At 51.3% G+C, this 16,246-nt stretch overlaps 1 protein-coding gene across 10 annotated transcripts in view; it reads right to left on the reverse strand.

The window, feature by feature from the left end:
• Positions 1–16,246, reverse strand: part of KCNIP3 (potassium voltage-gated channel interacting protein 3) — a 95,405-nt gene that overhangs the window by 30,497 nt on the left and 48,662 nt on the right. Inside the window, exon 1 of one of the 10 annotated variants that reach the window (XM_023618688.2) lies at positions 435–643. The exons of 8 other annotated variants lie outside the window; for them this stretch is intronic. In XM_023618688.2, coding sequence (XP_023474456.1) covers positions 435–537 — 103 coding nt within the window. In that variant the 5' untranslated portion in view covers positions 538–643. Of the gene's footprint in view, positions 1–434; positions 644–16,246 lie in introns of those variants that run through there. One more of the 10 variants, XM_070235129.1, reaches the window with a different exon arrangement.

Below are 16,246 nucleotides of genomic sequence, written 5' to 3' on the forward strand. Positions count from 1 at the left end.
CCGCCGCCGCCACCAGGCACCCTAGGCTGAGGGTCCTTCCTGTCATCTTCACCCTGAGCCACCTTCCGCCACCGGGCAGCCCAAGCCGGCTGTGCTCATCCGAGGCGGCTGGGACGGGCGGGCCTGGGAAGGGCGGGCCTGGGACGGCCAAGGATGCCCGCTCAAGGTGTCAGCGACATCTCACTCACACCCACCCCAAGCGCCGCGGCTCCGTCCCCTCTGGGGCTCCTCGGAGCCCGAGCCCTCTCTGCCCCCTCCGTCCCAGGCTCAGTGCTCCGGAGTCGCGAGGGGGCGGCGGCTGATGCGGCCCGGGCGGCGGAGCGCAGTTGCCCGAGGGCCGCGGACCCGCGCCCCGGAGCGCGAGTGCTGCTCCCTCCCCGCAGCCCGCTGGCCCCCGGCGAAGGGCAGCGGAGGGCTGGGTGGCCACGCGTTACCTTCCATGGACATGGGCTCCAGGATGCCGAACTGCTTGAGGACGGCGATGAACAGCAGCACCACCACGGCCATGGCGCACAGCTCCATGCCCTGGAGGCCCATGGCGGCCCGGGCTGCCTGGGGCCGGGGCGTGCCCCTCGCCCGCGCGCTGCCTCGGGAGGCACCGGGGCCGGTGCAGCCCGCCCGGCCTCTTGGGGAGGCCGCGGCTCACATGCCCCCGGCAGGCGGGGCTGCGGGTGTCGGCGGGGCCGGGGCCCGCGGAGGGCGGCGGCGAGCTGGGGCCCGCCCGGAGGTTGGACGCGGCGCGGCGGCGGAGCCCGAGCGCAACTTTCCGAGTCAGCCGGCAAACTTCGAGGCGCGGCGGGGGCGCGGAGCGCAGCGCGGGCGGCCGGCGCGAGCCAGAGGCGCCTCCATGCCCGGCGCGGGTGTCGCGCCTCTTTCGGCCCCTCTCCAGCCCTGCGGGGTCGGGGGCGCGGGGGCGCGGCGGCGGCGGCGGCGGGGGTCCCCGGCACTCCGGGCCGCCCCAGCCTCCATCGCGGCTCCCCGCGCGCTCATTGGCCTAGGCGCGCCGACCACCCGGGGAGGAGTCCCCTGCGGCGCCCCCCCGCGCGAGCCCGGGGAAGGGGCGGAGGGAGGCGGCCCCGCCCCGCACGGTCCAGCCCCTGGACCGAGCCTGGCGCGCAGCCACCGCTACCCGGCCAGCCCCCGGGAGGCCGCGCGGTCGGCGGTTTCCCCCAGCCGCCTGTGCAGGGTTGGGGCCCGGGGCCGGCGAGGAAGGGAGCCGGGCATCGCTCTCTGAGCGGAGTCGGGGCTCCACTCTCTTGGCTTAGGGGTGCTGAGCCTGGCCACCGTCGCTCTCCGTCTGGCCCGCCAGCGCAGAAGTGGCCTTCGGAGGATCCGGGAAGCCCTCTTGCCCCGGGGTATTTCCCACAACTATCAGCCCTCGGCCGGAGATTGAATTCGGCCCTGGTCTGGCCCCCGCTGAAAATGGAAAAGTTGGTGTCCAAACTTCTCCGGTTCTGGAAAGCGGCGTGCACTCGAGGCTTGAGGAGGGAGCGTGGGCTTTGGCATTAGAGTGAATGGAGCCAAGTGCAAGTCCTGACTTTGCTGCGTGACCTTGGTCGGACTCGCAGCCTCTTGCATACAGAGGGGCTGGTGCCTGCCTTCCGGCTGTGGGAAAGAGCTGAGCGGATGCCAAGTGCTACGAGTAGGCCTTGCAAAGGAGTGTAATTAGTTGGTGGATCGCTTTCTTCCTGCCAGGGGCACTGGGTAGGAAAGCAAAGCCGCCGAGGGAAGGAGAAAGGAAGGGGAGAGGAGGGGGCGCGGCAGGGCGGAGCCGGGGATCCTCTGAGCCCCTAAACTCTGGGACTCGAGGGCCAGAGCCGTGACTCTCTGCTGCCCTCCAGCGGGCACTGCACCGCGAGGGTGTCCTCCCCAGCCCCGCACTTCAGAGGGCGGGAAGCGCGGGCTGCCGCGAACACCGAGTTCTTCAGTCCTCCCGGTGTCTTAGGGGAGGGGGAAATCCAGTTCTACTCCAGGCCGGTGAGCGTGAGCCCTGTTTGGACCTAGGGCCAAACAATAGCAGCTTCCATTTGTGGAGCCTCTATGACCCACTCGGTCATTCGCTCAACAAACACTGAGCGTGTTCTGTGCCCCAAGCACAGAGCTCAGTGCCCGGGTCGGGTTAGAAACCGCAGCGTGCGTGGCTGAGGGCCCTTCCGGAGCCGGCGTACATGAGCCAAGCCTTTAGGTTTCCTAGTCATCCTCAAGGGCTCCCCCAGTGGGCATTCCTCTGCCCCCGTTTTACAGGTGAGAAAATCGAGACCTAGAGGGTGGATTGTGGAAGGCGGCACAGGTATGGCCCAGGCCTGCCAGATTCCGGAGCAGACGCTGTCCCAGGACAGCTGTTTCCGGTGGAAACTGAAGGGGAGAGAGGCTGCGGTTTCTTTCGGCATGTGTAGTCAACCTCAACCTCTCTATTTAACACACCTGGCTAAAGGTCTGAGTTATTGGAGATATTTTTAAAGAACTGTAAATGCACAGCTTTCAATTCCATTTACGTGGGCATGCGGTGAGCCTCCACTGACCAAAGGAAAGAGTCCTGAGCAGAGATGCTAACGATCGCCGGAGAAGACAGCTCTGCGGGAGCACAGGAGCTGCTAAAGTGTGTAAAAGTCCAGAAAGGTTAACGAGCCTCCTGCAATCTAATTTACACACTTACGTGCTGAGCACAATCTAGCCTGCGTCCCAGCTAGTTACCGCCAATCCTCGGTCAGTGGTCTGGTCAGGAGCCCAGTAATCCCTCCCCTCTCTAAGCCTGTGTCCTCATCCATGACGTGGGGAGATAATCCAGCCTCTGCAGGGCTTGTAAAACACTGAATGAGATAAGGCTGGCACGTGTCGTGGGCTCTGGTGGCCTCTTATGATGTGTTTTCAGAGCTGAGGGTGTACAGGGTGCCAAATGCGAGATAAGGGAACAGAGAACCCAGCAAGCAAAGGAAGCCATCTTGGGGGTCCTCCTGAGACTGCCCCAACCCTGCTCCCCTGCCTCAGTTTCCCCTGGTGCTCTGAGCATCTTCCCCATGAAAGCTTCAATGACTGCCCATAAACACTGAGCTATAAACAAGACATTGATTCCCCTGGCTGTGCAGCGTAAAATATTAACGATGCCTAAGTGGATACCAGGGCTGAGAGCAGAATGTCCGCTCGACATTAGCTGCCTGGGCCATGGGCCTAATGGATGGGAAGCTGACTCCCCCGCTCGCTCACTAGCTTGGGGCCTGCCAGCTCTGGGGCTAATCCAGATCCACTGAGGCTGGGCTGATGGCCCCATCACACCCCCGGCTTCCCCAGGACCTGGAGAGGGAAGCTGGCAGACAAGCCCCCAAGACTATACGTCCTCCCCACACCCATGAAGTGCCAGGCCAGGCCTTTCCCAGCTGCCTCTAGCGCCCCTCCCAGGGGTCATTTGCTCTGGCATGCATTCACCCCTCCCCACCATCCCCCAGTGCCGCGTGTGGCAGGGAGCATGCTGGGTGTTGACGTGCTACTTGCCAGCTCCCTGCCATGGGGGAGAAGGAAGGCTGAGGGGAGGGGCGCACTCAGAGCAATCACTCCAGGGCAGGTTGCTGAGGGCTGCCCCGGAGAAGGAAAGAGCGGCTCACTCTTCCTCAGACGACAGGGGAAGGCTGAGGGCCCTGAGCCTGCACTTGAAGACCTCAGGATGTGTGGGAGGCCCTGGTGTCCTGGTCTAATTTAGTAAGTTTTCAGAGACCAGCTGCTTTAGGGCCAACCCTGGGCTTGCGCTCCACACCTGAGGTCATGATCTTTCTTTTGCCTGGAATATTGATGCTGCCACTCTAGCTCTGCCTCCATGAAGCCACCCCAGATTACGCCAGTCCTGCATTAAGCCCCTCCTCCTCTGAATCCCCACAGCTGCTGCTGCCTGGGCCACACCATTCTGGGTTGTGTTTCGGCTGTCTGCCCAGACATCTTCCATGTCATCCCGTACTGCTCATTTCTCACCACGGTGACACTGCTAGCTCCTGTGGGCTGGGACCCCTTCAGTGTGACTGACATTCATTGGATGCCCCAGCCTACTCTAGCTGCCCAAGAGGTCTGTTGACTCTTAAGGGAGACATTGGGCTGGGCACATGCTGCTCCAGGGACCTGTTCCCTGCAAACAGCTCAGCAAGTTGTTCCTAACCCGACTCTGCTGGAGGGCAGCCCTCTCTTGTTTCTAGTGCATTCCAATGGGCAGAGCAGGCATTATTCAATTTATTTATCCTTCTCGTATTTCATACGAATCAGACAAGAATGCCCAAGAGTGGAATTCCACACCCCAAAGAAATGCCTCCAGGGCTCCTCCCCATGGATGTCCTAAGGCTCCTCAAAGCAGAACATCCAAAGCCAAATTCTCAATCTTCCCCCAAACGTGCCCCCCTTCAAGCTCCCCGTCTCAGCTGCTCAGGCCAAAACCTTGGCTCTTAGCCTGGCATCCGCCTGTCCCCACCCCTGCCCAGTCTATCACCAAGACCCAGCACTGTGCCTCTTTCTCATCCTCTGCTTCACTGCCACCAGCCCAGCCGTGTCATCGTCCTTCTCTGCTGGACTCCTGACTTCCATCCCCAATGCCTCTTCCCACCTCCACTCTGTGCTCCTCCTATCTCTTCTCCATTCAGCAACCAGAGTGGTCATCTCAAGATGAACGTCGTATCCTGTCCTTCCCCTGCTTAAAACACCCAGGGGCTCTCTGACTCAACACTGGTTGTGTTTGCCTGCTTGGCGTTCCCCTCCCTGATTTGTAACAGCACCCCAATTCCCTTTGTAGAACCCTGGCCCCTGCCAGCTTCAGGCCAGTGGTTTCAGAGGTTTGGGGATATAACTGGTGGGTCAGCATCAATTCCTCTCTTTCCACCCCACACCACTCCTCCATTGCCAGAGTGATTGGCTCAGGGATGAGCCCCAGATGGGAGCCAGGACAACGAGAGTCCTCCGTGAGGTTGGCCCTGGGACAAGCAGGAGGGAGGCACTCTCTTTTACTATGGTAGCTATGTGGCTACCCTGCTACCATATGAGGACAGCAAGCCTGAGAACATAGTCACCTCACGAAAAAGTAGAGCAGAAGGTAGAGAGAAGGAGACTAGTCCAGTTGACAGTGCTCTGTGCCTGGATCCAGCTCTGCCTGATGACGCATGTAAACCTCTATCTTTCAGTTACATGAGCCAACAAATCCCTTATTGTTGCTTAAGCCCATGTGAGTTGTGTTGCTGTCCCTTGAAACCGAGAGGGTCCTGATTAACGCATTCTCCATTACTCATTGAACAAAACCCAAAATCCTTAACAAGCCCCGTGAGAGCAGCTGACATCTCCTGAGCACTCGCTATGTACCAGGCACTTCAACACATCTCCTTCATTCCTCACAGCTCCCGATAAGGCAGGGACGTGATAAGAGGAAGAAATTGAAGCACAGAGTGGTTAATTCTTTGCTTAAGAGCACACAGCTGATATTACCACAGCATCAGGATTTGAACCCAAGCAGTCCAGATGCAGACCTGTGATTTTATTTCAACACCACCCTGCCCCTCTAGACCTGAGTGGTCGGGCCCTCCTCCTCTCTTTAGCTCACGTGACCCCAGCCACACTTGCAGCTCCCTGAGTGAGCGCAGGACTCTCCTTCCTCCAGATCTCTGTGCACGCTGTTCCCTGAGCCAGGCAGGCCCTTCCTCCTCCCCTTCACCCAGCTAATGCCTACTTGTCCTTTGGATCTCAGCTTAAACGTCACTTCTGCAGAGGTGTCTTTCCTGACTTCCTCCCCTTTGTTAGTCTCTACCTTGGCCCCCATCCCTTTCCCTCTTCGCAGTCATCACAATGTGAACCTAGATGCTTACTTGTGTGTTTATTTATTTGTTTCTGCTCTCCCGCTAGACTGTAAGCTTCCTGAAGATACAGGGCTACCTGACTCATAGGAGTATTTATGAAATAATTAATGGGACGCCAGATAATGCCTTTTCCCCAGTCATTTCAGCAGAGGCTGTCCCGGTGTTGTTAGCAAGAGCACTGAACTGGGAGTCCAGAGGAACCAGGGCCGAGTCTCTAGTTCCAACTTTAACCTGTTGGCAGGCTTGTTCCAGGCACACCATCTTTCTGAGCCTTCCTTTCCTTCTTGCAAAATGGAGTCACTTGGTGATATTTACCTGCCTGTCACGCTGTAAAGGATGAGAATTTGACAAGCTGATGGATGTGAAAGTACCCCAACACACACACGAGCGACCTTGTTCCTGGAGGAGCCTTCTTCCTAGGAGCCAAGATCGCCTAGAAAGTGACACCAAGGGAGTCCAGTTCTGTTTATCTTATGGTACTGTCTGAGCTCTCCAATCAGGCAGACCCCTGAACCCATCCACGCAGTCTCCGTTCTGGCCCAGCTTCAGATGAAATGCCAGAGGTCTATGGCAACAGGTAACAGAAAACCTCCCATTCACTTAGCTTAAACCATAAGGAAATGTACCATGTCACACAAGGGAAATCCAGCACAAGGATGGCTCCAGGGGCAGTCAGCTGAGACACAGCGGTATCATTAAGGACCTGGGTTCTTGCACCTACTTACATGGCCATCTACCTTATCCACAGTCTGCTCCCCCCATGATTACAAGATGGATGCCTAGTTCCAGACATCACAGCCTGACATGACAACGTCCTGGGAAAAAAGAAGGGACCATCTCTTCCATGGGGCCATGTCTTTCTCTTATAGTGAGGAAGACTTTCCTGTGAAGCTTCTCATGAACGATCCCTCGTGTTTCATTGGCTGGAATTGTTCCACTTGCCATTCCTAAATGAGTTGCTGGCGAGAGGATGAGACCACCACTGTAGCAGAGACTGCTAGCTCTCCACCAAGACTCGTTCTCCTCTCTTCTACAGTGAAAAAGTCTTAATGAGGCACGTTGCTGCCTGGTGATGACAGCATTTCTCAGACCCCCTTGCAATTAGGCATGGCTGTGTGACTACATTCTTGCCTGTGGAAGCGGTGAGTGCTGCTTTGGGGTCGGAGGCCCTAAGACAGTGAGAATCTCCTCCTCATTCTCTCTTCTCTTTTGCCACTGGCTGGAACCCAGACATGCTGATGACCAACCTCAGCCATGCAGATCATGACAAGCCCGGGAGGGGCGGGGTGGGGTGGAGCCACAAGGTGGAAGGGACCTGGGTGCCTGAATGACCACTCGGAACAGAGACTCCCACCAATCTGGAACACTCGCCTTGAGGTGCTAATGGAGAAAGAAATAAGCTTTAAAAGAAATTCCTTAAGGAAAGAGAAGAGAACAGATGAGAGCTGGCTATTTTGAAAATGAGGTGGAAGGGAAGGGGGAGATAACAGATACTGAAGGCTCCGCAATGTTGGAAAAGCAAACTGCTTATGACCAAACAACAGAGACAAGACTACTGCAAAAAACATTTTTCTAAGGTCCTTTAAGATTTGTCAGTCAAACATCAAGCCAGACAAAGGCGGTCCCGCTCAAGTGAGAGAGAACATAGAACAAGGAAGAACAAGGAAGCCAGAAACTAAAGCAGCTATAAGAGCTATATTCAGAAAAGAACTTTGGTAGCAGTTACTGAACACAGAACTGACTGGAAGCAAATGGACCAGAAACCAGCAAGTCTTTGAGGGACTGATATTGTGGTAGAGACCAGAAGGCTGGCCCAAAGGAGCCTGTGACTAATCAAGACCTACAATAACTCTTGGCCCTCGCAACTCGACCAGCAGAAAACTGGGACAGCTTTACGCTCCCAAGGGAGGGCACGCTTCCCAACACTGCTGCAAAGGTGGCCAAGAGGGAAACGGACAGGGAAGGCCCTCCTGGACGGCTAGGCTGGGACCGTGGAGCACAGTGGACAAGGGGGGATTCCCCGAGAGCAGGGCTGAGGTGGCCGACTGAGCTTTCTCATTCTGCTGCCAGGGCAGGTGGCCCAAGAGTCCTCGCTCTCCGAAGCCGTGCATGTCCTCATTTCGGAGAGTGAGAATGACTGGAGTGCGTTCAGATTGTGAGTAGTGTGATGCATCATCCAAATCTATTAGATTCCTGAGTTTTGGGTAACAAGCATGAGAGTTCCTGCAGGAAACGTATCTCAAAAAATGATCGGCATTTGTTCAGTCCCTGAGTGTGGACAGGGAGCGCTCTGGCAGCAATGATACTTGGACTTGCGACTTCTGTCTAGCAGGATTTAACAATTGCTGTGGACCACTGCCTACTGTGTCACTCCCATTCTTACCTTGTCTCCCTTAGGGAAGGAGGAAGGTGTTCTGTGCATGGAAGAAGGACGTACACAGACATTTGCTGGTGGACAGTAACAGAGACCACCAGTCATCCCTCCAAATCCATTCTACCCCCACCCCCGTGGTGACAGATGGAGCTGTTCCTGAACGCAGGTAGCTCGGGACTACATTTCCAAAACCCCCGTGGCCTGGGAACGTGACTGTGTTCCCTCCAGAAGAATGTGAGCAGAAGCAGAGTGTGCTACCTCTGGGCGGGGTCCTCACTGCATTGGGCGTGGCTTCTCCTCCCCATCCCCACAGCTGGAGACCAGACAGAGCAGTGCCCAGCCCTAACTGTGCAAGAGTGAGAGCTCTAGGTGTTGGCAGAGCCACCAGGTGGAAGGCCTCTGGGCCCTGAATGTCTGCGTGGAGTGGAGCTGGCCATCAACCTGAACACTCACCTTGAGATCATCAGAGGAGAGAGAAATAAGCTTCTTTGTCCTTAAGCCACTGGGTTTTTGGGGTCTCAGTGTTACAGCACCTGATCTACCCTAATTAATGCAAACATGATGGCTCTGATTAACCGGAACTACCCCCTGCCTTGGGGGCAAGGGAGAAGGCCCAGCTCTACTTGTGGTGAAGGAGGAAGGGAGACACCTGAACCAGGGGCTAAAACCAGAGCTCTCTAAAGAGGGACAAGGTATTGGGTAGGTTGGGGGAGATGAGCAACGATGTCTGTGCTGATAACCCCCTCATTATAGTACCTAGGCCCAGGGCCCAAACTCTCATCTCCCACCCACTGGGTAGAGAGATATCAAGTAAAAAGGGTCAATTTCCTCCAACTCAGGGCTTCAAAAAGGTATCAGACTGTGTCTTACCAGCTTCTGCTGACGGGTGTCTCCTTACCTGGGGCTTAGACAAGTCAGTGCTGCAAGTATTTATTGAGCCCTTACTCTGTGGGTGGTCCTGGTGAGCGTTCCACAGAGGAGTCAGCCTCTTGTGAAGACATTTCTTAGACGGGCCATTAAAGAAGTTCCTCAAATTTGAGAATACTCACTGCCGTTTACTGACCCAGGTATCTATTAGGTGCTTTGCAAGAATGACCTGGTTTCATCCTCATGCCAACCCTGACGATAGAGGAAATAACACCGTTTACCCCTGTGGCAGAGATTTCTGGTTGCATAGACTTAGTGTCTGTACTTCCGTTCTTTCTCTCCAGCAGAATCGTAATTTCCTTGGGGGCAACAAGTGCTCTGCTAAAAAACTCCGTTTCCCAGCTTCCTTTGTGGCTGGAGAGCCACGTGACACAGTTTGGGTCAATGGGATGTAAACAGAAGTCATTGGGTGGGGCTCCTAGGAAACCATCTTAAAGGCAGTAGGGCAGACTCAGTTGGCATACACCTTTTTGCCATTTCTCCCCACTCCTTTCTGGAATGGAGTTATGATGGCTCTACCTAAGGCCATGAGAGAAGGACATAGTTTCCTGGATTCTGATGACTCGAGCTGCCAAGCTAAACCTAACAACTACCTACCCCAGATTTCCCATTGCTTGAGAAGACAACCCCTGTCTCATATAAGTCACCATTACTTAGGTTTTCTGTTCCATAAAGTCAAAATCAATGGAAATGGATCTGAAGGTAGAGAAACTGAAGCTTAAGAGATGTGTCCAAGTCTTCACAGCTGGTAAGAGGCAGAGCTGGGTTTGAATTCACTCTGAAGGCAGTGCCACAGACAGGTGGCAGGTGCGCCCCACACTGCCTGCCTCCCCGTCCACCTCCTGCCCTGGCCACATTGGCTCCTGGGGGCCTCTGCCTTGCCTGAGATCTGCCTGTTCCTTGCCAGTCACCAGTCTGGGGCTGAGAGCTTCCTTCTAAAGTTTCAGTCCCCAACTGAGGGTCCCGGCTGTTTATTCTGCTGCTCTCCTCAGGTTGCCCACACTCTAACCCAATGGTTGGGCTGGTTTCCTTGGCCCCAGTCGGCACCAGTACTCATTAGCCTAGCTGCTTGGCTTTTCTCTCTGCTCCTGCTGCTCAGACAACAAGCCTGGAGGCAGAGAATCCCATGATAAGGACAGAGAAGAGCTCGGGTGAGAGATGAGGGTGGCTGGACTGAGGCAGAGACAGGAGGACTGCAAAGGAGGGAACCTCATCCAGAGAAATGAATGAAGCTGACAGAGTCTGCACATCCAAATGCAGCCTGGGGGGAAAAGCTGTAGCTTTTAAGGCTCTGCTGACGTGATTTTCTTGTAACTTACATTTATAACAAAATTGTAAAAATATTGGGATCATTTTTACATGGCAGCGTAACGTAGTGCCCTATTAAATGCACTGTTAAATGCAGGCTTTGCAGTCAGACGCCTGAATTCAAATCCTGGCTTTTCCCCTTATTAGCCATGTGACCTTTGGCAAGTAACTTAGCCTCAACAGGACTCAGTTTCTGCAACTATGAAATGGAAATGATAATAGTGTCTACATCACAGAGTGAGTGTGAGGGTAAAATAAATTAGTACATGTAAAACACTTAGAACAGCATTATTTGCTGTTTAAGGTACTCAATAAGGTCTGTGTTTTCTATTATTTTTACAGAGAAAGGATCCATTGCGTATCCCAATGACACACTCAGAGACCAAGCAGGAACCTCGATGAGTTTGAACACATCTGTATTTTTAACCATACAAGCGCCATTACCTCTTTCAGCCCCTCTGAGTGCAGAAAAGGAAGGTTCCAATCGTGATGGAATAGCTGGCATCAGACTTACCACTAAAAACAACTATAAAAGCTGGACAAAATATTTATAGTAACTATATGCAGGCATCAGACAGCAACCAACATAGGATAATGATTCTTGAGAGAAGGGAATCATACTAAATGATCCCCACATTCATTTCATCTTTATCCTTGAGCTTATTTCCCAAAATGCTGGGCAGCAAAATGTCCTAGCACTTGTGGTCACAGTGGATGGTGGAAACAGAGATCAAAGTCCAAGACTGCCAAGGTGACTATGATTTGAGGGGGCAGGGGTCTGGAAAGGAGGGAGCCAGAGAAGGATCAGCCTCAGAAATCTACATGAAAATATCCCGTGGGTCCTTGGTCAATTCTTAGGCTGTGCATGAGTAGGAAGAAACTCCAGGGGGTTCTCAGAGAATAGCTGCAGGGGAGCTAAGAGCTGAACAGAGATTTCAGAGGCTGGATAGCTCTGAGGAAATATTGAGATTCAGGCCCAGCCAAAATGGAGAACACTTGTGAACACCTTTGGCTTTCTGTTGAGATCCCAGAACGGCCACACTTTAGGATTAAGACCATGCCTTAAGAGAAGGGATACATGCTATGAATAAGGGAAAAAACTGAAATAGACCTGCCTCAACAAAATCTAAAAGCAAGCTTTAATGGGATTTGTGTGATTTGCCAGGAATGTATCTGCCTGCAAGAACAAAACTCCACACTCTTTGCACAGAGAGAAACTAATCCAGAGCCTCTGCAACATGCCACTCACAATTTCAGCATGCAGTGAAAAATGACCAGACATGAGAAGAAGGAGGAAAAAGTGACTGGTCATGAAGTTAACAGAAACGGAACCCAGAGATGACCCAGATGTTGGAGTTAGCAGATAAGGACTTCAAAGTAACTATAATTAATATGTTTTTAAGGATAGTAAAAGAAATGGACAGAATGAATGAAAAGATGAAGTTTAAATTTTAACAGAGAATTGGGATCTTGTTCCAGTCAGGGTTTCATCAGGGAGGCAGAACCACTATGAGTGGTTTGGAACAAGGGCTTTATTGCGAGAGGGAGACCCTACACAACTGTGCGAGCTGGGCGAGAAGTCTAGGGATGGCTGTTGTCTCTATACATCCCTGAAGTGGCTTCAGGTCAGCAGGACCAGAAGATATGAAGAAAGGCTGAGAATGAAGTGAGAACAAACACACCCACGTCTGTTTCTCACTGCCTCCAACCCTGAGGGCAGGGGTGACCTGCAGAAGAAGCTGACACCGTCTGCCACACACAGCTGCACGTGTGCCTGACTCAGTATTCAGCAAAAAATTACAAGGCATGCCAAGAAACCAGAAAATGCAACTCACATTCAGGAAAAAAAGCAGTCAATGGAAACTGTCTCTGAGTATCGATAGATACTATACTTAGCAGACAAAGACTTCAAAGTAGCTATTATAAATATATTTAAATAACTAAAGGAAAGCAAATTTAAAGAATTAAAGAAAGTATTACCAAAGACTTAATGGATGGAGAATCTCAATAAAGTGATAGAAATCCTAAAACAACCAAATAGAAATTCTGGAGAGGAAAATGAAATAAGAGAAATTTAAAAATTCATTAGAGGGTCTCAACAACAGGTTTCAGCTGGCAGAAGAAAGAATCAGTGAACCTGAAGATAAATCAATGGCAATTATGCAATCTGCGGAACAGAGAGAAAAAATATTGAAGAAAGATGAAAGGAGCCTCAGACGCCTCTGGGCCAATATTAAACATAGCAAGATCTATGTGATGGAGAGTTCCAGAAGAACAGGAGAGAGAGAGAAATGAGCAGAGAAAATATTTGCAGAAATAATGGCCAAAATTCCAAAATTTAATGAAAAACACAAATCTACAGATCCAAGAAGCTCGAAGAACCCCAAGTAAATGATAATAACCACAAAGATATCCACACCTATACACATCACAGTCAAACAGTTGAAATACAAGGATAAAAAGAAAATCTTGAAAACAGCCAAAATGACACATCACGTACAAGGAACAATATAATTAATAGCTGACTTATCAGAAATAATGGAGGCCAGGAAGCAGTGGAATGACATACTCAAGGTGCTACAAAAAAAAAAAAAAAACCTATAAACCAAGAATTGTTTATCTAGCAAAAATTATCATTCAAAAATGAAGACAAGATAAAAGGTATTCCCAGATAAATAAAGACTGGGAGAATTCATTGCTAGCAGACCTGCTTTACAAGAAATACTTAGAGGAATCTTTCAGGCTGAAAAAAAGTAAATCAAATCTATAAGAAAAAAATGAAGAGCACCAGAAATTGTAATTATGTGGACAAATTTAAAAGACTATCTTCTAATTTCTACTCTTAACTTCTTTAAAAATCATGTTTTCATAAGCCAATAATTATAACACTGTATTCTTTGACTTGTAACATTTATAGGTGTAGTTTATGTGACAATAATAGCGCACAGCAGGAGAGAGAAAAAGCAAATATATTGCAGGAAAATTTTTATGTTTTATTGGAATTAAGTTAGTATTCTGACGTAAACTGTGTAAAATTAAAAGGTATATTGTAATCCCTGGAAGATCCACTAAGCAAGAAACTCAAAATAATGCAGCTTTCAAAATCAGCAGCGGAATTGAAATGGTACACTAAAAGATACCTGTTTAGCACAAGAGATGGCAGTAAAGGAGGTGCAGAGAACAGAAGGAGACAAATAGAAAACAAGTCGGGAAATGGCAGACACAAATCCAACCATACCAATAATTACAGTAAATGTGAATGGTGTAAAACTCAACGGAAGGAAGAAACCAGAAAAGAACATGAGGAAGATGTGGGACAAAGTAAAAAAAAGTCTAACAAATGTGAAATTGGAGTCCCAGGAGAAGGAGAGAGAGAGAAAGGGACAGAAGTAGAATCTGAAGAAATAATGGCAGAAAAACTTTCCAAACTGATGAAAAATATCAAACCACAGTTTCAATAGCTCAACAAAACCCAAGCAGAATAAATACAAGAAAACCACAGCTAGGCACGTCATGGTCAAACTGCTGAAAACTAAAGGTAAAGAGAAAACCGTGAGGGCATCCAGAGGAAAAAAGATGTTCAGGGGAGTAATACACATGATGGCAGGCTTTGCAACAAAAATCACAGAAGCCGGAATACAGTGGAAAAATATTTTTCCAAAGTGCTCAAAGGAAAGTAACTGGCCAACTTATAATTCCATACCCAGACAAAAATGTCTTTAAAAAACGATTGGTAAGTTAAGACGTTCTGAGTTAAAAACTGAGAGAATTTGTCACGAGTAGACGCGTTCCACAAGAAGTACTAAAGAAATGAAGTTTCCTGTGTCGGAATCAGCTTCTGGGAATAAGTCTTTGCCCAGCACAGGACCTGTGGGATCGCTCAGAATCTTGGGCCAGAATCAGGGCCAGTGGTTTCTGGAAGGAAAGGAGCTTCATGCTCCATACTTAGGCAGTTCTGGTTTCCATGGTTCTCGTGATCTGGAAAGACTTGGAAGGCATGAGAAGCCTGCGCACCTTGGCCACGTGGACATGTCTCCAAGTGTCACTGTGGTGGTGGACCGTCACTGCCTACTTATGGGAAAACTCTCTTTTGATTGTCCCATGACCTGTCTGATTCTCCCTTGGTCAGGAGGAGAGGCTCTCTCTTTACGCCTCCATCCCCATTCAAGGCATATCCAAGTTCCCATCTGCTGTCCCAGGGGTTTACAAGGGTCTAGTATTACTGGACAGGTGATGGAAGGAGGGACGCTTGAAGGCACCTTGTCCTCCGATCCCCTCATCCTGCTCCTTGGTTCCCTGTGGTGGAAGATTCCCATTTCCTCTCTCACTTGGAAGCCTTCTCGTCTCTCCTTGTCTCTTTTCTTATCCTTACCCAGCCCTAGTCCAGGAGAACCAAGCAGCCCCGAATGACAGGAACCAATCAGGCCAGCTGTGGCTCTGCTCAGCAACTTCCTTCAGATCCTTGGAGTTTGTACAATGCCCACCATGTTGACTTGTGAGTATCTTTGGGTAAATTTATGTTTCTTGTCTTTCCCACTTCTCTGTGTTGGCAAGAGGACTGGGTAGTGATGAGTCAGGAGATCCAGAGCTGTGTAATCTAAGCTACATTGCTTCTACCTCCTTGGGCCTCAGTTTCTTCATCTCTTAACCCCTAGCTTGCCCCCTCATATTGTTATTGTGAAAATCAGGTACACTCATGCGTACGAATGCTCTGATCACTGAGGGGCTCCACGCACATGTTAACTAGTATCATGTGATGTGAGCCTCCGCTGAATCTAGGCTGGGGCCCTGCACTCAAAGGGATTTGGGAAGCATTGTTGGCCAACTCAGAGTCTGCTTGTTTCCCCTGGCATTCACCCCAGTCACACAGGGTCATTAATCCTCATGTTTTATGACACTGATGCTAAGTGCTCTCCAGTCGCATCTTTGCTGCTGATCTGTGAAGATGTCTGGACATAAGCATTTTTTGTTTGAACTCGAGCCAAGGGCCCAAGGGTGTCTTGGGGAATTTCCACCCGGGACACTTGGAGTGGGTGTCTCAGCTTCTGCAGTGGCCTCTGGCAGCTCAGGGAGGTATGTTTAGTACAGACGCCCTGCGTCAGCTTGATGCTGATGAAGGACTCGGGAATCGACACCTTGGTCTGAGATGGAAAACAGCAGGGGAGACGCTGCAGCCCTGGGCTGGGAGTTGGAAGTCTTGGAGCTGAGTCCTGCGTTTGTCTCCCAGGAGCGGCAAGGCCTCAGCCAGCCCATCCTTCTCTGAGCTCATTAAGGTGAGGGAGTTGGGTAATAATCATCTCAACAGCTTCGTCTACTGAGTGCTTCCTATGTGCCAAGCACTCTCCTAGAGACGCACACACATAATATCACTTAATCCTCACCACGCCCCTGTTGATATCTCCAGTCACAACTTCAGATAATAGAGGGTAAGACTCACCCACGGCCTGCACTCCAGGAGCATCAGGGTTCTGACGTGTGCACATGCTCCGGAAGGTCCTGGGAAACACACAAGCATTCCCCCTTCTCTGAGGGGAGGGGTGAGCCTGGCTGGGGTGGGTCCCTGTGAGGCCATCCCGGAGGAGGGTCAGGACCCAGACGTGTCTGTTGGCTAGACCCAGAGGAAGAAAATGGTTTTGATTCTTCCTTCAGTCCAGAGACATGTAAGATTCCAGAGTGGGAAGAGGCCTAAACTCACTCATGCATGTACTCATTCAACACGTATTTTACTGTGTGTCTGCTCTGTGCCTGGTGGATACGGGATTAAACATGGCCGACATGGCCACTGGCCTCAAGGAGCTTACGTTCCGGAGGGGGAGACAGA

This window comes from Equus caballus, chromosome 15, assembly GCF_041296265.1.
Source record: "Equus caballus isolate H_3958 breed thoroughbred chromosome 15, TB-T2T, whole genome shotgun sequence".
NCBI lineage: Eukaryota > Metazoa > Chordata > Mammalia > Perissodactyla > Equidae > Equus > Equus caballus.